This window comes from Pithys albifrons, chromosome 21 (assembly GCF_047495875.1).
Source record: "Pithys albifrons albifrons isolate INPA30051 chromosome 21, PitAlb_v1, whole genome shotgun sequence".
NCBI classification, from domain to species: Eukaryota; Metazoa; Chordata; class Aves; order Passeriformes; family Thamnophilidae; genus Pithys; species Pithys albifrons.
Window position 1 is genome coordinate 5,997,460 of NC_092478.1, and position 24,589 is coordinate 6,022,048.

A 24,589-nucleotide genomic window follows, 5' to 3' on the forward strand; every position below is an offset into this window, starting at 1 on the left:
CCCTCCCCATGCATGACAGTTATCCACTCTAAAAACAGCTTTCCAGACTTGACTGACACCCACCCCTGGTCCACAGTGAGCAGGGCTGGTCCAGACATGCTTCAGAAGATAAGGAGATGACTCTGTTCTTAAGTTACTTTTTAAGACAGTGACAAGTTACATGTGGGAACAAATATAATAGTTATGTTTCTGGGAAGCATGACGGTAAAGGCAGAGATGCTTGCTTTCTGTGCTGAAGCTAATAAGCCAACAGATATTTTTTTAATCTCTTCTTTTTGGTAAACATGCCCCAAACCCAGAACTCAGTAAATAGCTCTGCAAGAGACTTCTTCCATCAGCTTAAGACTGGGGACAGTGCTGTGTTCTCATCCTCCTTCCCTCCTGCTCCCCCCTTCAATTCCCGACTCCAGCTCCCAAGGGGAACAGAAGAGCCCAGACCACTGTATTTTTCTAGGACTATGGTCAGAGCAACTTTTATCCAATGGAGACCACTACACAGTGTAAACATACCTTCTGTCTGTAAGGTTCCTTGCCCGTCTTTTCCAGATCTCAGTTCAGGTACCTCTTTGCCTGCTTTCAATCCACCATATTTAACCATTTATACATCATTTTCAGTATTAAATCACACATACACAGCGCTAACAGGTCTCTGAAACCCCTAACCAAAATCAAGGACTTCAGCATTTCCTAGCAAAATATATAAAGGGCAAGTTACAGACAGTAATAGCCCAGCTCCAAAGCAGAGCCTGCTCCACACCAGCCACCATGTTCTGTGATAAAAATCTGTCTGGCAACTGATTAGAGGAACAATAACAAAGCAACAGAAATAGCACAGGTTGGGGTGGGGGTTCACAGTTTCCTTACCCCTCACAGAGAGCAAACAGGATCCCAAAGCTGGTGCTCCCCACCTACCTGCGGGCCCGCCAGGTCGGCACAGCCCAGCCCTCTCACCGCGCGCAGCGTGACCGGCTCGCTGTTATCCATGTTCACAGCAGCTCTAGCTGTTGCCCAACGCCATAAACAGTGCATTGTTATTACTATAATCTCTTCCAGAACTAAAGGATTTTACAAGCAGTCATTATTCTTGCTTTAAATATAGGTTTTCAAAGAAATAAAGGAGCACAACAAGAAGACAGCAACTGTAACTGCCAGAGCTTTCGAGCTTCACAATGTCTACAGCAAGTCACTGAGCAAAAATAGTCTTCACTCTGGAGTGGAGGAGTCAGCAGATATTCTAAACTGGAGCTGGTGCTCTATTTCTGACAGGAGAGCCTCGGAGCTTCTGTGCTTCCCTGCATGGCAGCTTTATTTGGGAGAGGACTGGGGGGAGCGAGGGGAGGGGAGAGAGAGAAACAGAGCATTGTTTCTCTCAGGCTGAGCCAAAGAGCTCTTGCAATTAGGCTGCTTTTCAAAGGTGTTATGTCACAGATTAGTACAAGATTCAAAATACTCCCTCCAGCAACACCAGAAATGCAATGGGAATCAGAACCATTTAAAAAAGCACAAACCCATGAACTCGGGCCTTTCTCCTGGTCTGTCCCTGACAAGCAGGGGCTTGGAGAGCCCTCCACCTGCACCTCCTCCTGCTGTTCTGTTTAGCTCTCAGAAGTGCCCACGGCAGGGCTCTGGTGCAGCTATTCTGAGGCTCTACAGGTACCTGGCAACTTCTTCAACTAGTTTCAGAGCCTAAAAGGCCCAAAAAGAGAGGGCTGTGTGGCCATATGAATACACTATGACAACACTTGTGGGATTTTCCTTCTCTCTGTAGTGTTTTTGGAAGCCCTAAGAAGGAAACCAAGTATGGCTGTTTCCACTTTAAAGTGAGGGAAAGAGTATCTGAGAGATGGGAAGCTGTTCCCTGTGTATTTTGTACAGAGAATCAGGCAGGGACTTGGGCCCCCCCATTTTCACTGTGTGAGCTGCTAAGCCATCTCTGTAAAGGCTCCCTCACCACCCCTTGCCCCAGTCCTGTCACAGGCAGCATGCACAAAGCAGGAAAGTTTGTAATAACTAACCTATTAAAGCTCCTTCTGTCAGTGATTTCCATTTTGAAAGCTTTCAGCCAAAATGCAGTTCAACATGCTGTATGAAATCCAAGCAACAGCAGGGATGATCCCATGATACCTGTGACATTTCTGAAAGGTAACTCATCCCATACAGCTCCCTGCACTGTGCTGATGTCAAACACCAGCAGTGCTGCATTGCTAATTTCTGAGCAGTGCAATGACAGGACAAAAAGAAATCACTTCAAGAACTCAGCACTTAGTTTATTAGCCCAGCTATTTCCACTTCCCCAGCTCACAGCCTGTTCCAGCATGTCTACTCAGAAATTATTTTAATGACCCACCAGGTGCTGCAGTTCTCCTGTCCAGTCAATACAAATTCCACAGAAGCTGTTTGCAGCTGCTTGAAATGAAGGCAGAACTCTTAAAAAATAACCATACATTTGGAATAATCCCAGAAGAATTTCAGTGCTTTGTACACCTCTTACAGTTCCACCCCAGAGAACAGGAGGAAGAGTTCATTACACTGGATACTGCCTGGGAGGGGGCAGCAAGAGAGCATGAATCAAAATAATAAAGAGCTGGAAAACTCCTCCTGCCTTAGACCAAATCCGAATTTGTTCTCCCCTTTTAGTGACCACACATATGGAAGGGCAGTCTCAACTCTTTCTGCTCCCTGTGGCAGATTTGGGAGGATGTGGCAGATTTGAACTGTCCACCTCCCTCCCCCCTTCTCATCACCTCTTCCCTGCCCCCAGTTCTTCAGGCACCACAAAGGATTTATAAAAGAGCTACAAAGACATTCTTTTAGGCTCAGGCAGTTCCAGTAACCTTAGAAACCAACACTAGCTGGGAGCCTGGCAGTTTGGCCACAGCAACAGGCTGCTTTTGTCCGCTCATTGTCACTGCTGCACCTTCAGCTGTGCCACCCCAAATCTCGCTGGGCTGGAAGGCAACGTCAGCATCACATTCAAAATGAACAGTAGGAAATAAAAGGAAAAACTCGGTCCTGAACTCATCCTGTTTCACCAGAGACTAACTGCTTAGTTACCTCAGGATCAAGCTGGAATAAGTTCTATGGAATTTTTCATTCTGACAAATCATGCTGAAGTCAAAGAAAATTTTTGGATGTTAAAGGATCAAAGGAAACTGAATGAGAACACTGTGACCTGGCCTACAGAGGCACAAATGGGAAAAAGAATGGAAAAAGCCTTTTCTGCCTTGTTTAGCTGTCAAGGGACTGAGCTTTGTCTGTGTGTGTAATTGTAACTCTTGGCTAATGCTGGACACAGAACATAGTGTGGTACTGCACTGCTATTACCTAAAAGGCAGTAAGTGATCAAGTCATGCAGCTGTTCTCAGACCCAAGGGGCAGGGGAGGAGGCCCTTGTGGTGCAGGACCTTTGTCTCACCCTGAGCAACAAGTGCGAGTGTTGCTTCAAATGCTGGTATGAGATCCCCAGTACCTCTGGGAGGAGGTGGGAAGGGAGGGTGTCAGCACTGCTCTGGGAGAGAGGAAGGTCCCTTCCCACCACAGGTCTCTCTGTGTACCCACACACTCCCACCTTGCCTGAAAGTTCAGGGACTAACTTAAACCCAACAGGCAACTGGGAATGTCCTGAAGAGCTGGGAAGGTTGTGTGCTTAGGGCTGCCTTCCCCTTCCTTACCTGTACAACCTCTTTCCTCACGTTGACAATGTCTAACCAGTCGTTGAATCTCGGGTAGCTGTTGAGCTCCGCCGTCCTGTCGCTCAGGGGCACGCTCAGCTTGCACTGCCGCTGCCTGTGGATGTAGTCAATCAGCTTCACCTGTGGGGATCCAAAAGCCAACAGTTCAGTTCCTTGGGATATGCAGTCACTTCCCAGGCAGTGTTTGTACAAAGGGGATGCTGGTTTGGGAGCGGGGCTCCCCCATGACATAAAAAAGATATACTCTTACGAGCATTCAGGGGAGTCCACTCAGTGCATCTCCCTCACACTGAGCATCTCTGCTCTTCAACATTCCACCAGAAGGCAGGACCTTGCAGGGTCCGTCCCTGCAACACTCTGCTCTAAACCCCCATCAACAATAGTGCTGTGCAGAGCTGGGTGTCAGGCCAAAAGAGGAAACAGTTAATGACATTCCATTTGCAGGCACTGTACACACAACCTCTCTGGGAATGTTGTGGGCATTGCTACTCCAGCCTGCAGGACTGTCTGCCTGCTCACCCCTTGGTCCTGCATGTTTGTTGAATTCTCTTACAGCTGGTCTTCATTTGGTCTAGAAGATCAGTGAGGCAGGAATAGCCAAAGTACTCAAAGACTACAAGGTCTGTTATCTGATGGGCATTTCTACTACAAAACCAACATTAAGAGCAGTCAACCTAAAAGAACAAAAATTCAGGCAGTTGGACTAGACAATTGATGTACATCTTCTATTCTAAAGCTTTACTCCAAAGCTTTTACCACCTGACCATCTCATGGCAAATGTACTACATAAATTTCTTCACTTTGTTCATCAAAAAGAAAATACTCTCCAAAGATTGCTCACTGTGTCACACATTCGCATGGGGCAGGTTTAAGCTTCAAAATCTTCCTAACAAAACAATGCCTCAAAGCAAGTTAGTTGATCCATGATTTATAAACCAAAACAAGTTCTTAGTCAACAAATTTTAGCCTTTGGGACAAGATCAGACTAAGAACGTAAAGGAAAAAACAAATATGGATTCTTTGACCATTATAATGTCTCTCCTCTTACAATTTAAGTGCTTTCCTATGAAGTTGGCTGAGGGTTTATTTTATGAGCAGTCCAACTCCTTACAACTTATCAGGTATAACAGAGTTTGTCTCTGCCCACACACTGAACTCTGGCAGCAGTGCCATGCAGTCTGAGATTTATCAAAAAGTGAGTGAATACCAAAGTGATTCAAACTCTCCATGCCATGCCCACAGCAAGGCAAAGCAGCACCATTCCCAGGGGAGGTGGCTCTGCAACACAGGCCTGCCGTGTCATAGAAACTCAGCCATCCCTTCGCATTCACACTCTGACCACTCTGCTGAAACCAGACAAACCTTTTCACTACAACTTCCTAACACAGCTTTGGAGCATAAGACCTACATGAAATTACCTTGGAAATCCCATTCACTTGTTCTTGGTCTCAGTACCTCTTTTTATATAAAGGAGCTGACAGCACTTCCTTTTTTACACCCCTTGTCTGCTTCCTCTGGCCAGACCCCAGGCTGCAGGGCAGGGCAGGGCTCTGCCAAGGCCAGTTGGGCTCCAGAGGGACTGGCCATGGGCTCGGCATGGCCAGGGGCACCACTGGCTGCCACGGGCCCGTGCCCTGCACCAGGCAGAGCCAAGCCAGCTGGGACAATCGGCAGCCTGTGGTGGGGCAATGTGTGATGGAAACCCTGCTGCAGCCTGTGCTGCTGTACCTGTGTTCCCAACCTGCTGCCACCTGTCCTCTCTCCACACTTCCCCTTCAGATGAACAGGACCCTGAATTCCCATGTCTCTGGGAGACGGGAGCTCGGTTCCTTCAGTCAGCTCAAGAGCAGAGAGGGGTACACACATGTCACCAGCTGCCTTAGTTGTGACCTGCTTCCTCACTGCCACACATCATTTCCCACAACAGCATGTCCAGTGAGCTCTTCTGTTCACAGCCACGTCAGAAAGGAGCTTGGAGATGCTGTTCTAGGTATCTTTCTGCTAAGGGCTTGGTTTAAATTTTCCTTCTCAGTGTACTTTCCCCTTTTCCCACTGTGACACCAGGCAGGCAGGTGGCCCAAACTGGGTACAGAGATTCTGCACATGCCTGGTACAGCTGGGGTAACCCCCATATCAGGGAGCTGGAATTAGTCTCCCACAGCTAAAGCAATTGTTCCACAGTTTAGACTGAACACTGTCATGGATCCTGACTGTGTTGTTTGCCTATCTGTCCTAAAACTCCTTTTTACCAGGGAAAGCCTACATTCTCAACATTATTCCATTCCACTCAGGGTACTTGATTCTGGTTTTGGTGCCTCCAAAAGTATCATGTTTGCATCTTGACTTCTTCCCTCAAAAGATATGAGGGAGGAGGAGCTTAGAATGAAAAAGAGGGACTTGGCTGCAAGTAAAGACAGGGACAGGAGAGTCAAAGCCCTGACCAGAGAGGTCCCATGATTTCAGGGAAGAGGGTCTTGGAAACCCAGGGGCTGCAGCAAGTTTAACCAAAAACATGGATTGGGAATGGTGCTGATAGGAGCAAGGCCCCTCATGAAGGACAGAAAGAGGCTGCAGGAAGTTTGAAGACATCTCAACAGCCCTCAGTATGCCAGGAATCAGCCTACACAAACAAAAAACAGACTCCCAACTGTGCAACAGCTATGTCATGGAAAAGAGAAGGAAGACAAGAATCACCCAAGCCTTCTCCTTTTCCAGAGGCCACTTGAAGGAAGGGTCAGTGATGATACACATTTTGATACACAAGCTGCAACCACAACATCCAGAGTGTGTTTGTGAGCTGTGGTACGTGGAATTCCCAGGGTACTGTGCTATGTTACTGCTGCTGCCCCTGGGTCACCTCACCCTTCCCTGTTCCTGGACATGCCTCAGGGACAGGGAGCACCTTGGGACAGGAGCAAGATTGCACAGTCATTTTGGAACTGGTACAGGCCTGTTTGTAAAGTGGCAGCTCAGCCCCCCAGTCTGTCTGTAATCTGTTATTTTAGTGCAGGATCTCCCATCAGGCAAGAGTTATTTTTCCTGAAAAAAGGATTGGGGTATCAGCATACTCCTCAAAGCTAGAGCTCCATTCTTAGTTATATGGAACACTAATTGTAAGGAAACACCCTAAAAGTAGCATATGATCCAGTAAAAGCAGGGAACTGCAAGCACCAAAGGTGTCAGAATCTGTTCCAAGTACAGTGGAAGGCAAGAAGGATTTAGCATCTATGTTTAAATGAAAAATCACCAATTAAGTAAAGAAATTATACAGAGATGTACTCCTTGCATTGTCCTATCACCATGTGCAGTGTCTGAGGACAGGAAGCTGCTTTCAGGCAGGATATTGCTGAGGTACAGTCACCACTCCTGCATTTCCCACTAAAGTTCTCACCAACTTCAGTGTAACACCAGAAGCATCACATTTCATGAGTAAGAGAGCGGAGCTGGGCTGCACTCCTGGCTCTGCCACTGACCTGCTGTCTGACCAGAGGCAAAGGAAACAATCTCTCCCCTTCCTCCCTGCACGCTGCTCTGCCTGCCCGTCCCGCATGAACTCCCTACAGCAGCGCCGGCTTCAGCTATTTTTGTACTGCTTAAAAAAATACAGGTTCTTTTCCCTTCCCAAGTCTTATCCATGGCATCAATTCCTAAAGGACACTGCTGGAAGGGACTCTATGCAACATGGATATCAATGTCAAAGTTTTCTTCTTGGTTGGGATGTAACAAAACCACAATTCTCCAAAATGGACAAGCAGTCTGTCAGCACAGATCTGAGCATCTTAGATTGCCCAGGCTGGTTTTCCCAGGATAACTCCTTCGCATTTACTCCTCGAGTCCAAATTTGTTTTCCCCTAGTCCTATAAATAGCATATTTGCATTCTCTTCCCACCCTCCATGCACCACACTTCTCCCCTAGGATGAATTTCATTTTGTTATTTCCTGCCCAGACTTTTAACTAAACTACATGGTTTGGCTTTAATAGCTGAGCTGTTGCAAAACCCTTTTCTGAGAATATAATAAAAATTCTGGGTTCAGTGACGCACATAAAAACCCACAACCAGCACGCAGGTCTCCAACCACAAACTAGACCCAGAGATAAAGCCAATAGTAGCTACTCACTGCCTGCTTGCTAAATGGCACGTCCTACTCATCACAAATGGCAAACCCCACACCAGAAGCAGCAATACTCCAAGTGCCTTAAACCCACAGAGACGGGAAAGAACAAGAACAGAGACAGGACACGGAGCAGCTGGAGTGAAATGCTGTTCACAGGGCAGAGCCTCCTGCTCTGTCTGGTGTCTGATGGCCTGAGCACTCAGTTCACACGTGCTCTGAGAAGTGCACCTGGTGCTGCAAAGGTGCTCCTGGATGCACATTCATCTCCTCATAGCGCTTTTAAAATACCCCTTTACAGCAGAGATGAGAATCAGGCCCAAGAAGTTTAGGAGAAAACTGCCAAGCTTGTACTTTTTATTTATTTATACAAAATAAACAGCAGATCTCTTGAGAGCCAAGTTGGCCATATTCATGACCTCAAGCCAACAGTTGGGACTCTCAAGCAACGATAAACAAAAAGCAAATGCTGGCAAGTCTTTCAGCTGCACTTCTGCAGACATGGCACAGGAAAGCAAAGGCATCAGTAAGACCAGATCACTGACAGCAGGTGCAGAATTCAGGAGACAGTGCAAGGCTGAGCTGGAAGAATTCTGCGTTCAGACTGCAGCCCAGGTATTTCTGACCTCTGGTTAATTGATCAGAAATCACATTCTAACTTCACTTGTCAGGAAACATTAATAGTTAATGGTGCCTCACCAGAGAAATTACGTTTCATGCATTTGGGGGTAAACTCTCTCCCAGCTTCTTCTCAATTATGTTTTGTTTATGTTTTTAAAAGTGGCATCTTGTTCCAGCAGTCATTAAAAGGCATTAAACCCATTGCAGCTTTTGCACTTGGTCAAAACCCAATCAGTCTGAATTCAATGCACTTTATCCAAATAAACAGGAGAAAGGAGCAAAGGCTAGAACAGTTTGTATTTTTTGAAGTCTTCCCCGGCTTCTTCTCACGCTTTTAATCTACATATCTTGAAATACCTTCTAAATGTAGAAAAAAAAGGGGAGGGGGGGCAAACTGAGGCACAGAATGGAAATTATAAATAAAACAACTTGGGAATAGGCAGAGGGAATCTGCTATGCCAAAGAGCCAGCTGAGATTTCTTCAGAGTATCAACAGTTGGAGACCAAGTTTGATTCAATCATAACCAAATGCCATGTTTCCACACTTTCACAAAACTGCTCTCTGAAGCCTACAACTTCTCTTGTTGACTTGAAACATATGCAATGTTTAGAAGAGAGAGTTTTCAATACCCAAAACAAACAACTGTCATTATTTTATCAACAAATCAAGCACATGTTCAAAAGCAGATCCTATTCCCCCAGTCCCAGGAGATGAAATCTCGGGAGCCTGGCAGCACTTGAACACACAACAAATATGAGTTTACACCGATACTTCCAAGCCTAAAACCACATCCTCCCCTGCAATTTAAGGAGCTGGTGGCTCAAGCTTTAAAAGGACCAGATCAATGTATGGCCCAGCTCTTACATTTGGCTAAGAGAAATGCAAATCATCTATCTTGCCTCAGACAGGAATTAATCAGGAAGGAACTCGTCTATTAACCTCCTGCCAAGAAGCAGCCCAGAGGGCAGGGAGCACCCTTTGAAGCATGCTGCATGCAGCAGGACACTGCACCAGCCTAATCAATCAGAGGCTCTGAATCTCTGCCCCCTGAAACAGAAGACTCCTGAACTCAGAGTTTATCTGCATGGGGCACTGGGGAAAGTCAGATGAGTCATCTGAGGGCATCCAGTGAAAGTGGATTCACTTCACACCTTTAGCTGACTCTTATCTATTTTCCCCAGTGCCATTATATACACAAACCCAAAGCCAGTCCAAAAAAAACCTCTTAGGCAACCTGGGCACTGAAGCAAACATAAAAAGGTCAGAATTGGACTTGCCAAATTTGTCTCTGAAGTCATGCTCGGCAACCACGTGAGAAGCCGATCAAGATCTCACCAGCCGTTGGGAGAGCAGCAGCATGTGAGTGCACTTCAGGGCACTTTCTCAAAGTCGTCGAGTTTAAAGTGAAAAAAGGTGCAGGCTGGTTGACCCAGGCAAGAGAAAGAACGAGTATTTCACTTTTATACAGCAAGCTGGGAGCTGGGGCAGAGCCTGGGATCTGGAGAGCTCAGACAGCCACTGGGCAGGTACCAGCCCCTTCCTGAGCTCATCCATGGCAGGTACACACCCGAGCAGTGCTGGCACAGCAGCAACCCAGGGTGACTGCGGCTTTGCCCAGGGCCCAGCTCTGAAACGGCCACAAGAGCTGCCCTTCCCTCCTGGGAATCCAAGAGATGAGCACAACAGAGTAAGTCCCCTGGATTCCACAGGTAGTGGGTGGGAATACTGAATGGGTGGAAATAGCAAACACCAAAGTAGTAGAAGTACTCATTGGTTTCCCCAGTTGGGACAGAAATGCTGCAATGCTGATGGTGTCCCCAGCAGAACCTTCCCCAGGGTACAGGAATCAAGGCAATGTCAGCTGTGATCAGACTGCTGTTGAGCCTGAACACTTATCTGGGGCCAGATGAGAGACCCAAAGGAATACACCAGGCCCAAGTGACTGGAGGAGACTGAAATAAGGCCAAGGGATCATTATGAAGAAACTGTGCTGAGGTTTTCCTGGTCTGTCCTGCCACCTGCACATGGAGGCAGGAGCAGGCAGGTGGAGGACCACAAGACACAGCTCTAGGCTCAGAAATCTGCAGGATTCTGCCAGGGATCTGCAGACAAAGGACAGGCCTCTCCATGTGCCCCTGCCAGGCCAGCTATGCAGCCAACCATCCAAACCAGTCCTGATCCAAAGGAAGAGCCTGCAGGACCCTCCCACTAACAACAAACCAACTGTCTCTGCAACTCCTGCTGTCACACAGCACTGAGCTTGTTCCTTTTGTGAACTCAAGCTTTAAGCAGCTGACTCATCCGAATGCCCTCGGCTATCTTGATTGTTATCAGTATCTAATCACAGCATCAACAAACACCAACTGCAGGCTCAGAAATTCTCATTTCCCCCCTGTGTACAGAGAACTCATTCACTGTGTGTGCAGGTATAAAGATATCCTACAACAATGTGTGGACCATTCCGTTTCCAGTACAAGGAGAACTGAACCAGTGCTTGGTTTTGACTTTTAAACCCAAATCTGCCTGGTGAAATGGAAAGAGTGGGTCTGTACCCTTTTCACATAACATATGCTCATTTTGCAGTGACATCCAATCCAATCTTTTTCATAGAACATTTCGTTCAACCACACAGAATACCATTCTTCCCATCTGTGCTTCCATTAGGAACACTCAGATAATGCAGGATTCAGCTGGAGAGTCTGACAATCTCACAAACTTCCAAGCTACCTTGAAGTCAGCTTGGAATTCAAACAGCTCTTTCCAAAGCAAGCACAGAAGCTGCACAGGTGCAAAAATGCATAACCTAAAATAAGAAGAAATGCAAAACACATTTCATTTCAAGGAATTAATTGTATCCTAAAAAAATTAGGTCACTCAGTTTGTCACCCACATGCCTTTGCCCTCAAAAACCACAGAACTGAGACTACTAAAGGATGATATTGTGACCATGAGTGTGGCCAAGGTATCAGATGAAGTATTACAGAGAAATATCTCGTAGCAGAGTCATTTATTTACTTGAGGTGGTACTTGAGAAAAGGGGCTCACTCACATGTCAGACACTGACCTGTGGCATTCACATTCTCTCACTTGAACCCAGCTGACTCATCCAGCAGGAACCATGGTACTAAGCAGGACTCCTGTCCAAAATGTGAGGCCTGGCTTCTGGTTCTAGCTGGGCTAAAACAGCAGCCAGAGTATTTGCTTCCCTGGGTCTGTTTCCTCTCTACCTCTCCACTGATGATACAGGTGCAATCACAGGCACCAGGTACACAGGTGTCTGCTGTGCACAGACCCTTGGAACAGGACAGGCTATAGAACAGTGTCACTGCTTTGAATGCCACAAACACCTCAGGAACATTAACACACTCACTAGGACCCCATGTGGTAGCACCTTGTTAAAAATAGGAAAGAGGAAGAAGAATTAAAAATAACTTGAACAAAGTGAAGGAGCAGCTCTACAACAAGCCATGAAATCCCTTCCAGTGCTCTGCTCTAACCAGGGCCTCACAGCAGCAGGGGCTGCAACAGAGCTTCTGAAAAGCAGAGGATGTCAGAGGGATGACAGGGATGGGAACAAGCACCTGGCTGGCTCAGGGGCTATGGGGGTGTCTCAGTGCCAGCCCCACTCGCAGCGGCTTCCGCCCAACCAGCTGCTCCTGCAGAGCCGTCTGCGCTGCTGGGGGACCGCGGGTTTGCTTATAGCAGAAAAGGAAATAGTTTCTCAATGCATTGCTAAACAAACCCTGCAAAACAGGACCCAGCACAAGCCAGCAGAAAACTGTACAGGCAAGGTATGCTGGAGGGGGAGGCCTTAAAAAAAATTAGTAACTACAAGCAGAGAGAGCCAGAGGAGTAGGGAGACATGGGACACCAGATGGATGGATTTTCCTTTGAACTCTCAGTCATGCCTGAGGCTGACACAATAGCCACTGCCCAGACACTACAGTATGTTATTTCTGCTTTGTCAGATGATGCAGACAGCATAATTTCTGGGTCACTTGGAGGCCACGAAGCACTCCTTTTCTCTCCCCTCCTCTCTTTTTCACACTCCCAGCAACTGAGGCTGTAAACACGCAGTTGAGGTCTTCCCAGCTAAGAGTGGGACGATGAAACTGCACAATCAAGGGGTTCCCTGTTCCTGATAACATGATTCTCTTCCAAGATTTCATCCTAGTGAGGCATCCAAGCCTAATGCAGCTACAGGAACAGTCCTCTGCTTAAATATCAGTGATTTCACACCCACTGAACACTAAAAACGAAAGCCCTCCCCCTTCGTTTACAACCTGAGGACATGCAACTGCAACAGAATGACTGAGAGCATTCTGCAAGACTCAGAACTGTACCTGCCATCTGCTGAGCACAGCCCTGCTGCTGCCACATCACATCTGCAGCTCTACCTGTCCTCATCTCACAGCTCTCCAGCGCTCAGTGAGCCCCTTCACCTCAGCCATGCTTCATTAGCCCAGCAGTATTTCCTTACGGGGCATAGGAACTTCCTCTTGCACTAAGCCCATGCTTAAGAATATCCTTACTCCAAACTGACCTACAGACCTGCTGAGGTTTCCCATTCCTCATGAAATTCATGCATGGCCATTTAACAGGCTAATGAATTTACCCTGCTATGAAGAATGCTTCTGTCCAAGCACAGCTCACTTCCTGTCTCACTCACTGGATTTCTTCTCCAGAGACCCCAGATCCTGTACCTGATCACATGCAGCCAAATCTCCAACAGCTCAAACAAACTGGTGATCATCATGGAGAGTATCACCATCAGTCCAGAATCTGGTCCTCAACAGCTCAGGCTTCACAAAGCCCAGTTCAATAGTTTGGGCCCTCACCCAAGGTCTTCAACAATAGTTAATATGTATCTGTCAGAAAAGGAGTAGGGGGAAGCTTCTCCCTTTGTCAAGACATCAGAAAAGATCTCCTGAGATCCCTTCCAGGGATTCTACTTCATTTGACCTGCATCATAACAGCAGTGACAGAAAGCTGGAGAGCCTCAAGAAATCAAAGACTTCCATCTCCCTGCCCCAAGCAAATATCAGCCCTGAATACATCTTCCTTGACAGCTGGGGAAATGTAGGCTCAGATCCTTCCTATTCCTTGAGGGCTCCCAAACAATGCCCTGCAGGCCGGATTCCCTGAGCCCTCACCAGCGTATTGGGAGCTGACATACTTGGGTGGTTCTGCATATGAGGGCAGGCAAGACAGTTTCTGGTTAGCTGGAGTGTACCTTGTGCTACAAGTCTGCCAGGTGCTCAGATCCCAATACCACACAGCCTTCTGAAAGTACTGCAGGTAAACAATTACTTGTCCAACTTTCCTCCTGTAGCCCATAAAGTCCTACAGAGGTGAATGCAGCCCACAGATAACACTAATGATATGCCTCTCTCTACAACTGTAATTATTCAGTATCTTCACAAACCCACTGTATCTCTCCTCCCATGAAGAAAACAACTACTCCCCGTTCCCCGAGAGCCTTCAGAGCGATTGCAGCCAGAAGGCACCGAGTGACAAGGGGAAAAACCATGGAAGGTTTAGAATCTGGAAAGCACCAGGCCATACTCTGGGGATGGGAGTTGTGTTACCATTCATGGATGTCTCTCTAAATTCAGAAGTTAAAGTGCCTTTAGAAAGAATATCCTCCATAATTTTTATGATTGCACTAACCATGCTCACACACCTGTAAAGGAACTCTCAGGTATATCTGACTGATGGCAGGGGAGGTGGAAATAAAGACACCAACAATCTGCACATGTGTAACCTTCCAGCTCAAATAAAGTAGGAGAGTTTACAGCAGAGAATATAAAGCCAGACATTTCCTTCGGCAAGGTCAGGAAGGGGATGACTAATTGTAGGTCCCCGTCATATTCCTGCACTTCCCCTTCCTCATTGCAAGCCTCGTTCTGCAAAGTCCTGAGCACCCACAGCTCTCACAGGCAGCGAGGTCTGAGGGAACACCTTCAGGCTGGTCTGGGCACTCCTTGTCCCCTCTGACAGAACTGAGAGGTCCTTGAAGGAACCAAGCTCCTTTAATGAAGCAGTTCACTGCCCAGGATGCTGTCCCTAATCCCAAAGGGGTTTTCCCATTTCTCTTCCCTTTGTCTTCCCAACCATCTCCCTTTCGTCTTACACATTTCTATTTCTGTAACTTCATAAAATCCATGCACAAACATCCAGTCTCTTCCATTCCCTCATGGACTGGTTGGGGAACGAGACAGATTAGCAGCTTGTTCTCTGCAGCACTGGGGCTTATTAGCAGACCAAGGGAAGAAAACAAAGCACAACAAAATCAAATCCTCTGCTTGTTTGACTCAATTATTTGAGCACTTCAAGAGTTCCACCTTCCCCTCCTCCCCTGACACACACAGTTCCGCAGACAGCTGCTGGGCTGGGCTTTGGGGAAGAGGTTTGTACAGAAAAATGTTGTCTCTGTAGGAGCAGGTTGCAGGTCTTGGAGCTGAAGACGTTCTGTCTCAGCACCCTGGGAAACCCTTGCTAAGAAACCTTATTCTGTGAAATGCTTCAAATTATTGGCTTTCTGCTAGAAAGAATGAAGCTATTTTGGCAAGGACTGGGGTCACATTTCTCTTTTCACAGACACTGCGTGAGAAAGCTGCCATGGCTCACTGCTCACATTTTGTTTTTCCAAAAATCTCTTTGGGGCTCTCTCTTACTGGTTCACGTTTGCCCACAGCAGCCCCGTGGGGTTTCTATCAGTGGCTTAAGTACAAATACAGAATTTGTAGTGGAGACACCTGAGCCCAAGACTCCCACCCCACAGAAGAACATTTTTTCTTGTGAGTCTGAGACTTTCAGCTAACCCATATTGTGCCCTTATGAAGTAGAGGAAAATACAGTTGCTGACCCAGTAATAGTTGCATGAGAAAAAATACAGAAGGGACTGATAAGCAGCCATAAACCAGCCAGTTCTGCAACAGCTACTTGGCATCACACGGCAGCCTGAAAGGATTTTAATCAACACGCAAAAAAAGACCACAAATACAAAGATAACAAACTCCAAGCTCAGCATCTTTCAGGCAGATACAATATCCATTACTTTTGTGAATTTCCACATAAAATTCACACAGCTCATTTGTCTCTGTGGCTGAGTGGAACAGGAGGTGGGGGCTGGGTTTTCTTTGCTTTTCTTTAAGACAAGTGTATTGTCACTGTTTATGAAAACAAAGACTTTTCCATCAAAGTGAATTAGACAAGTTTCTCATTTTCAAAATATTCTATGGAACCAAATCAAAGTTCTCAAAAACATATTTTTCTAATAAAAAACCTGAATTGAAAAATATTTCACTTCTGCATTAAATAAGAAAATGTACAAGATCAGAGTTTAAGCATTTTTCTTCTGTGTCCAAAAATTATTTTATGCAGAATTTATGTAAAATCTGAGCCTGACTTTTCACTCCAGTTGGGGACTGGAAAAGGCCTTTGGAGCAGGAAAGTTCTCACATTTGCCATCACTTCCACAACTCAGAAAATAGTCCCATTTCTGCAAAGTGATTTACACACTTACTTGCCTTCATTCCATTTCTCTGCTTTATACCTTTCACTTTTCATGCTTTACTGGCTCTTTAGGAAACATTCTTCAGAATACTTCACCACCCCACTGCATTACATGTGCTTAGTTACAGTCTTTTTGTCCTAAACTATCTCCTCCAACTCTCTGCTGGAGAAAAGCTGAGCAGGCTCTGGGTTCAGGGTTTCAGCTCCCCCTGCTCAGAGCAGGAGGGACTCACTGCCCTGAACCGCAGCGACAGAAACGACACAAAAACAAAACTGCTTAGGAGAAAAGAAAAAGCCATTGTAACAGCCTGTGTGCTACTCTGCCATGGAAATACTCCCCTCCTAAGGAGCAGGGGGAACACAAAGGGATTCTGTGTTGTATTTCTGTGCCTGCGAACTGACAGTTCTGAGCACTGGATACAAAATCCTGCAGTAAGAGTTGAGATTTTTCACTGCAGCCAAACAGCTCTTCATCAGAATACAAAGATCACTCATGGTTTTGTCAGACTCCTTTGATTTACTGTGCTTCATTTTGATCTTTCCCAAAGGGACATGGATAAGTTAGGCATTACTGACAATCCTGAATTCCCAAGGATGCTTTAGAATACTGCAATGCCACCCCTGTGCAGTGGAAGACTCCAAATGCCACTTGGACTCTACTATACCTCCTACAAGATGTGATATAAAACACTACTAGGAGTAATTCTTTCTACAACACTCCTCCAGAGTAACAAGGCCAAAACACAGTGAAGGCCTGCAAATGGTTAAGGGATCCAGCAGTGCTGCAGAGCTTCCTACCTGTCTCATAGGCACAAAGTGAGTACCCACACACAGCTTTCCTAGTATTTGGCTTGTTTGAAAATAGAGCCCATCAGCTCCCCTTACACAGCTCAGCTGGTCTGAGGATTTCCACAGATACAAAACTTACACCTGCTCAGCCATCACGAGATGAGTGAACAACATTCCCCAAGTATCAGCAGTCTTGCTTTAGAATCAGATTCTGATACCAAAATGCCTTCAAACAAAAAACATTCTCCCTCCATCTGTCCTTCATAGTCTTATTTCTCTTTCGTGTTTTGGCAAAGGAAATTTATAAATTCAACTAGATTGTTTACAGTATCATCTTGAAAGTGCAAATAATTAGCAGCAGATTATTATTAGCTTTCCAGCCGTGATCTGATTCCAAGAACATTAAAATTATCTGAAACTTCCAGATGCCCTGATTTCCCAGAATGCTGGATTAGGTCCTGTCTGTGCTGCCTGTTACCCTGCCAGTATAGCTGACATCAGAGCCTGGTGCTCAGTTGGGTTACAAACACATTTGGGTGCTCACTACAAGCAGCTTGGCTGCCCGGGCTGCTCCTCAGCCTGGTGTTCCACGCTCTGGAGCCCCTTTCCATGGCCTGCCTGTAAAACACCTGCATGTCCAGTCTTGCCCCTACAAAACTGCCACTGACAATCATTTTCTTCTGATTGAGAAAAGGAGAGGATTGAGCACGGTCACCCAAAAATAGGAAGCACTGAGGACCTGCGAGGTTTTCCTTTTTGATTACTCAGCAGATGCTCTCAAATCAGTTACTCAGTTTTTACATGCACCTGGCAAAACCCAATTTTGCAGGACATGCATCCAACTGGAGAATTCAGCAAAGCACTTTCTGCTCCTCCCTCCTCCAGGGAGGGGGAACATGGCATTTGGAGTGAGCCTCACTGCTTCAACCTGGAACAGCATCAGGCCCAGCAGCACATGGCTCAACAACCACCTGCTCGTTCCTGTGCCACAAGCTGGTACTTGTAAGGGCAGGATTCCCAAACATTCTACTAGAGTTGCTTTTGAGGTCAGCTGCAATAAAAAAGGGCAAATATACCAGCACCATGAAGGAAAATGCAATTTCTAAAAAAGCCAGAGTTCTTAAAAATTCCAGTTTGCCACATATACTACAGTCCCCAGTGCCAAGGCTCTGTATTCTGTTCTTGGGATGAGACTGAGGAAGTGGAGTTTGATCAAGTATTAATATGGGGGTGCTTCTCTATTGTGGGAGGGTGTTTTTGCATCTTGCAGAGAAAACAGAGGAGGGACATGGCTGAAAAAAACATGCATTTAAAAAAAGTCAACTATAGGAAATTGCTTAACTGGAATGTGGCAACCTGCCACATTCTCTCTTTTAGAACAGCAAAACAGCTTTATTTTAACAAGCTGCTATGAGATCGCATTTTGGGATTGTCAGGAAGAACAAAATACACTAAACCCCACTCTGTTCAAAATGCTTTGAACCTTTAATGCAAGCTTCCTTAGTTCAGATTTTAAAAGGAAAAAAGAAAAGCTTTGGTATGCTCTGCCATGGAGTCAGATCAGAGATTTCTAGTTTGCTCATCAATTTTGAAGAATGCTCCCAGAGTGCTGTGTACAGGACTGAAAAATCTGTGCATGTAACTGAGATTCAGCTGCCAAGTCAATCAAGCAGGTCACCCACAGCTCAGCTCCAGCAGAGACTTCTAAAACAGTTGAAAAATAAAACACAGTCAGTAGGAGCCTTCTTTATCTTCCCTCCAGGACTGGAGATGCCATTTGTCAGTGGGAATCACACAAAGTTTGCTTCCCTGGTCAGCTCTCCTTCCTTCTCAGCAAACAAACATGTAAACCCATCCAGCATCAGTCCAATGCCCCCTCTCTCTCCAGGCCCATGTCCTCAGGTCAGCCTTCCTGCTCTCAGGAACATCACAGTCTCAGGCAAACCTCTGGGCAGCATTCCTGACTTCCAGGTGCAAGCAAAGGCAAGGAAGCGGAGAGCCCAGGAGGTCTCAGATGTGCCTCCCATCAGGAGAGCATTCCCAGAATTCCCAAACCAACTCTCACACACCACCACAAGTAATCACATCTCCCAGTCAGGTTACAGGAAATCAACACACCATTATGAATTTATCCAATTATTCCCATTATGCCTGAGGTATCCTCAGCTTCAGTACCACTTCTCTGAACACTCCAGATTTCCTAGTGTAGAAGTGCCCACACTCCTACTGTATCACTGTACTGATTGCAGAAGGCTGAAGATTCCTGAGATTGAACACAGTGTGAGAAATTTACTGCTATGCAATTCAGAACAAGCATTCTGGATAGCAGATCACCCAAAACCACAGGAGAGACATCCCTGCAGTGGATTACAGATAAAAAATCCTCTCTGAAAGCCCAATACCATCCCACTGGTGGAGTCAGTGTTATTTCAATGAGACTGAAGGAGTTTGAAAAAGTTTGGGTTAAACATGGGCTGTGCGGAAAGGCTGCGAAGCAGAAGATGATGTTGCAGAAAGGCTTTGTTTATGGCCTTTTTCCTGATCTCCTTTTGAAGCTACTGAGGTGAGCTCTGTGTTTCACTCTGCTATAAAGCTGCTGTTTAGTTGCTGTGTGTCTTTGACTGTGTGTTGAATGAGGTTTTGTACTGGACTAGTTCTTCCTTCCTACTTCCCTGCTGCTTTTTAGGGCCACAGACTGACGGAGTGAGGCAACAGGAAGAGCTGGAGTGGAGGAGTCACCTCTGCAGGGACAAAGCAGGATGTGACCTGTGTGTTCCCTAAAGAGGGCACAAATGGTCAGATCATGATATCCAGGCTGGTGTCTCCCTAAAGTAAAGACTATAGCAAGGCCCAAAGCAAAGCTGTTAATCTTGGGTTAGAAACTAGATTTAATTATACCAGTGATGCTTTGCAGGAGGAACTTAATTATTAACAAAGCAAAGAAGTCAAATTAGTGACTATTCTGATGGATTCTTGCTAAACTAAGCTCAAACACTCTGGTACTTGATAAAGCTTCAATTCTGCTAAACTTTGATCTTGCAAAGTGTTGGTGCTGCTCCTATCTGAAAGGATCCAGCTCCTGCAGCCTTGGTGCTCTGCTCCCACAGGACAAAGTGTGTGGAAACCTGTGTGACCTGTTTGTCCAGCTCAGAGGCTCCCCTTCCCCACTGGCTGTGCTGCCCTACTAAACTGTGAATTTAATAGCCTATGACACCATTTGCTCATGAGCCGCCTGAGCCCCACACGCTGATTGCCAGCTGGGGACAGCACTCAGAGCCACTCACCACAAGTCAGTCTCACCTCCAAGTACAGAACTGAGGTGTGCAAAGTGTCTCTTCAGCCTCAAATCTTAACAAAAGGTTGTATTAGCATGCAGCAAAGTACAGTTGCGGGAGGCTTTCCTGCTACTAACTCAGTGCTCCATCCTGGCTATTGTTACATATGAATTGCTGGTGCTGGGTCTGCTCAAACACCAGAGATGGTACCCCAGCACTACAAGTTCATACTCTGAGGGTAATGATTGACCCAGTTCAGCCTTTTTAATCTCCAGTCTAGGAAACCATGCCAACAACTTCTGAACGTGCGTGCTTCAAAGCTGTGGCCTTGGGTGATCCTGTCTACAAAGGACTTCTACTAGTATCCGAGATAATGACAATAAAGGCATTGCAGTAGGTTAGCAGTGGCTTGGATGCCTCAACCCCAGGGTAGCTACACCTGCATACCAGAGCAGGGTCATGACTGCTCAGGCCACAAAAGGCAGAACAGCCACCTCTGCCAGGCCTGCTGCATTCTGAGGGCCAGCCCAGCACGGTCATTCCGCACTTGGTTTATTCAGCTCTGCCCTAGCCCAGAGTTCAAACACACACTGAGGCAAAGCCAAGAACTGTACTCAATACACATCTAAAAAGGGGAGCTTCCACTGCTGGTTTAGAGCTTACTCCCCTTGTATGTCTTTTTCTGCTGAAAGGGACCTTAGTTCAGTATGGCTGACTGCTGAGCAGTTAGTTAGTTCAGTGTGGATGACTGATGAACAGTTCAGTGTGGATGACTCCTGAACCAACTTCTTGCAGTGCTTTGACTCTCCCCTGCTTTTCCTGTTTAGCTGAAACCCTTGAGTATGAAGCTAAGTAAAACTGACCTGGAGGCTGTTTATGCTTTCAAAGGGTATATGTTCTGTGCTGGAAATGAGTACCTCGATCCAGCCTGACTGTACTACAATAATAACTGGAAATGAACTCTGGACCATCAGTTCCCAGCCTCTCTGGGTTAGATCATGTTGCATAAGTGACAGCCAAGCCTGGGGGAGGGGAAGGCTCAGTGACAGGGAGCAGCACGTGCCTTCTGCCACAAAGGCAAAGACCCTCCTACAGCTGCACAAAGCGTCAGACTAGGGATGATCTGTAGGAAACCAACAGCAATGGGAGACAGAGAGAGGAAAAGACTTCTGGGTTCCACAGCAGCTGAAAGTAGAGGGACCAGTCTATAAAGCCAACTACTATATGGTTTCACTTGAACTTGAACCTTGAGACTAGCAGATAACCTGTCAGGAGTGTGCTCCAGATATCCAATCCAGATAAGCAATGTTAAGGCTCCCTTTGTCTTCCAGCCAGGCCATCTGCAACAGCAACGTGAGAATGACAGCAGAATGCAGGTGCAGTTAAGTCCCTTCCAGTCCCAAGTTCCACATTGTCCCGTCCCAAACACTAAATAAAACTGAGACAACAAGCACTTTCTCTGAAATGTGTCTGCCCTAGTTGCTTGCCAAGAGAAGTTAGAAAACCGTGGCTAGTAGAAACCTTTCATGAATAGGCAGACTGCTTTCAGTTCCTCTCAGTGAGCCTGCAATGTGCTCAGCTTTCACTTGCCAACATTAAAACCTCCCTACTTGTCTTTGGTCATTCTGGAGAATGAGGAAGGACCAAAGAGCATGGGTTGAGTACAGGCAGCTCTCCCCTTTATTGCAGGGGCAACTGTAGAGTACACAACTTCTCACCCCAATTGTTCCTCCTGAGGAGCTTTTCAAAGCGAGCTGACACATCCAGGATTTCTACACAATAAGATTGTAAATTAGTCTTGTCTTTCACAAAAGGCTCATGACAAACGATGATCTCCGAGATACACTGACCTGCTAAATTGTCTGTTGGTCTCTTGGGGGGTTTCCAGGACCTCCTTGAACATCATTTCCTGAAGTCAAACAACTGCACTTTCCCACTGAAAGAACACATGGGTTGGGTAACGGCAGAGTCTCTTCCTTACATGCAATTCTAGTCTCGGGAAAAGGTTCGAGCACTTAAAAATTCAAAGACCTTAAGAGTTGGTTCTGGATGCTGTGAAAGAGCCGAATGGTCATTGCTGTAAAGTTCCAGGCATACTTGGGTGGGAGCAGGCTGGCACACTCCCATGCTGGGGCTTTCTCACACTGAATAGGAGCTGAACTGGGAAAAAGCTAATGTTGCTGAAACACACAACCAGAAAGCTGAAAAAAGAAAGGATGTCTTATAGCTGTGAAATTTCACCACCCTAAGGGACAGGTGAAATAAGGCAGAGAGAGAATCCTGTATTCTAAAAATATCCACTTTCTCAGTTTATTATCCTTTGCTATTTAAGGGTTGTTTTTTACTCCCTTGCCCATTCAAAACACACTTACTTTAGTATGAGATCAAGTCTGAAGACAGTACAATAGTACTTGTGTTTAAATAGCTGGAGCTTCAAGTGAGGGTCAAGGCCATGCTGTTTAAGGTATTCAGCCTCAAAAGGCACTTATAAAAGACCTGAGCCAGCAGAGACTAGAGCTAAATTCAGCTCTTACCCTAGTTTTAAACTGCTTCAACTCCTTTGTTTTCAGCACAGTCACATTCAGCTTCTACTCCTGTAAAGAAAAATGGGCTCACATAACCTGACATTTGTCTGAAGTCAACTGGACTACCCAAAGGAACATAAGTGGGGTCCCTCAGTCAAAGTCAGCTGCACTCATGGCTACAGATGTCATTTACATGATACTTTCAGCAGACCAAGTGTTCCATCAAGTGATATGGCTGTAAATAATTTACCAGCAACCCCATAACACTTGATTAAAACCCACTGAAAGAAGATCTAATTAAATTGTCTCCGACAGAACAATGATATGACGACTGTGTAAAGGGCAGATGGCACGCAGAAGCTCATCAGAACATGAGAAAATAATTTAGAAGGTACCTTTATCTGCACTGAGCTGTGGTGATCTCCACCTGTGTGATTCTGTCTGCTCTGGAGAGTATGCCCTAATTCTGCCTTTGGGCATTAGAAGTGACAGCAAGAGTACTGGTTGTCCTCACAGGTAGCATTTGGGCACCTGTAAAGAAAGTACCTCATCTCGTAGGCAAAGAGGTTAGAGAGGAGTTGCTGCATCTTTTAGTGATGAGCAGCAGACAGCAGGGAAGGCTTGGAATGGCCTGAGTCCTAAAACCAGCTGCTCTAGGACTGGTGTTAGCAATGAGGTTGTTAAGGACAGCAGTACTGGGTAGCCAGTACAATAAACTTTGCAAGGCCATAAGCTTTAAAGCTGTGTATCTGCTCTGCTGTGAAATATATATTTTATGGATTAAATAATAGTTGGAAAACACATTACAGGAATGTAATGACTACCTTGCTGCAAATCGTATATGCTTTGAGATAAAGGAACACAGCTCACAGCAGATCCTCCACATCTTTCAACATCCGAGGAAGAAAAGAGCTCTATTTCTTATCCCAAATCTAAGGAGAGATGTGGATATAAAACTAACATCAGGGAGTTAAGTATAAATCTAGAGGTGCCCCAAAGTTAAAATGAGTATCACCCAGTTCAAAGTTTTGCATGAAAATAAGATCTTACTGAAGAAAACACAAACTTTTGTACTCTATAGAAGTCCATCCCAGGTGGGGGAAGAGAGTCTATTGCTCATAGACAGGCTTTCAAAGTAATTAAATGTGATTCTGTGCAGCTACATGAGATGAAAGCAAAGCTGTGCTGTGTTATCTGCCCTGACCTCACAGAAGCTGCGCTATGTTTGCAGTCAGTCATACTGGGATGGGGAAGGGGGAAATTGTTAGACTCTCAATACTTCAGAAATGAGCACTATGAAACTCAGTCCTCTCCTTGGTGGGTCTCACAACTGCTGCCATGCAGGTTAACTTGTAACGTACGGTCCTCAGAATGCCTCTCATTTAAGGGCAGGAAGGTCACATGCTGGAGAAAGTCTGATCCTTAGACAACCTGGCAATGGCCTGTACAGCAGCTTGGGAGCCACACTGCGCTCTGCCTGCAAACAGAGGGGCCACTGGGGCTTCTCAGAGGAAAAACTCACAGAGGGATTTTTCCCAAAGAAGTGACTGTTTCTCAGTGATACACTTCAAAATCTCTCATGCCTCAGGGTGGCTCTCCAACTTTCCCTGTGTCCTCTGTCCCTGAGTTTGAGGTCAGATAAATCTCAGAGCATGAAGAGGCTGAAGGCTCAGCACTCAGAACTGCTCTGAAGAATTCTAGCAATGCAGAGACTTTTAGAGCTCACTGATGCTGTTCCCACACCAACAAGGCTCTGTCAGGAAAGCTGCCACAGACCATGCTGTCAACCCATCCAGCAAAATACAGTTTGACTGTGGAGACTTTATTCTTTGCAATATAAAGGGGCCATGCCTGGAATGTCAGGAACACAGGAAAACTGAAAAGGCTGAGCCAGCCTGTTTATGCATAGGATTCATGAGGAGTGAAAGGGAGAGGGACGGATCAGACCATGCATTTCCTCATGTGTTTCCCCTTCTCCCTGCACTTTGGTGTTACAGCTGCAGGAAAGATCAAGCCAGAACTGTGCAAAATTGCTGAGTCAGGCTATGGATGTGG

General features: G+C 46.1%; 1 protein-coding gene across 1 annotated transcript in view; it reads right to left on the bottom strand.

The window, feature by feature from the left end:
• Positions 1 to 24,589, bottom strand: part of KSR1 (kinase suppressor of ras 1) — a 52,667-nt gene that overhangs the window by 18,458 nt on the left and 9,620 nt on the right. Inside the window, exon 2 of the mRNA XM_071574855.1 lies at positions 3,672 to 3,812. Within this exon, the coding sequence (XP_071430956.1) occupies positions 3,672 to 3,812 (141 nt within the window). The remainder of the gene's footprint in view (positions 1 to 3,671; positions 3,813 to 24,589) is intronic.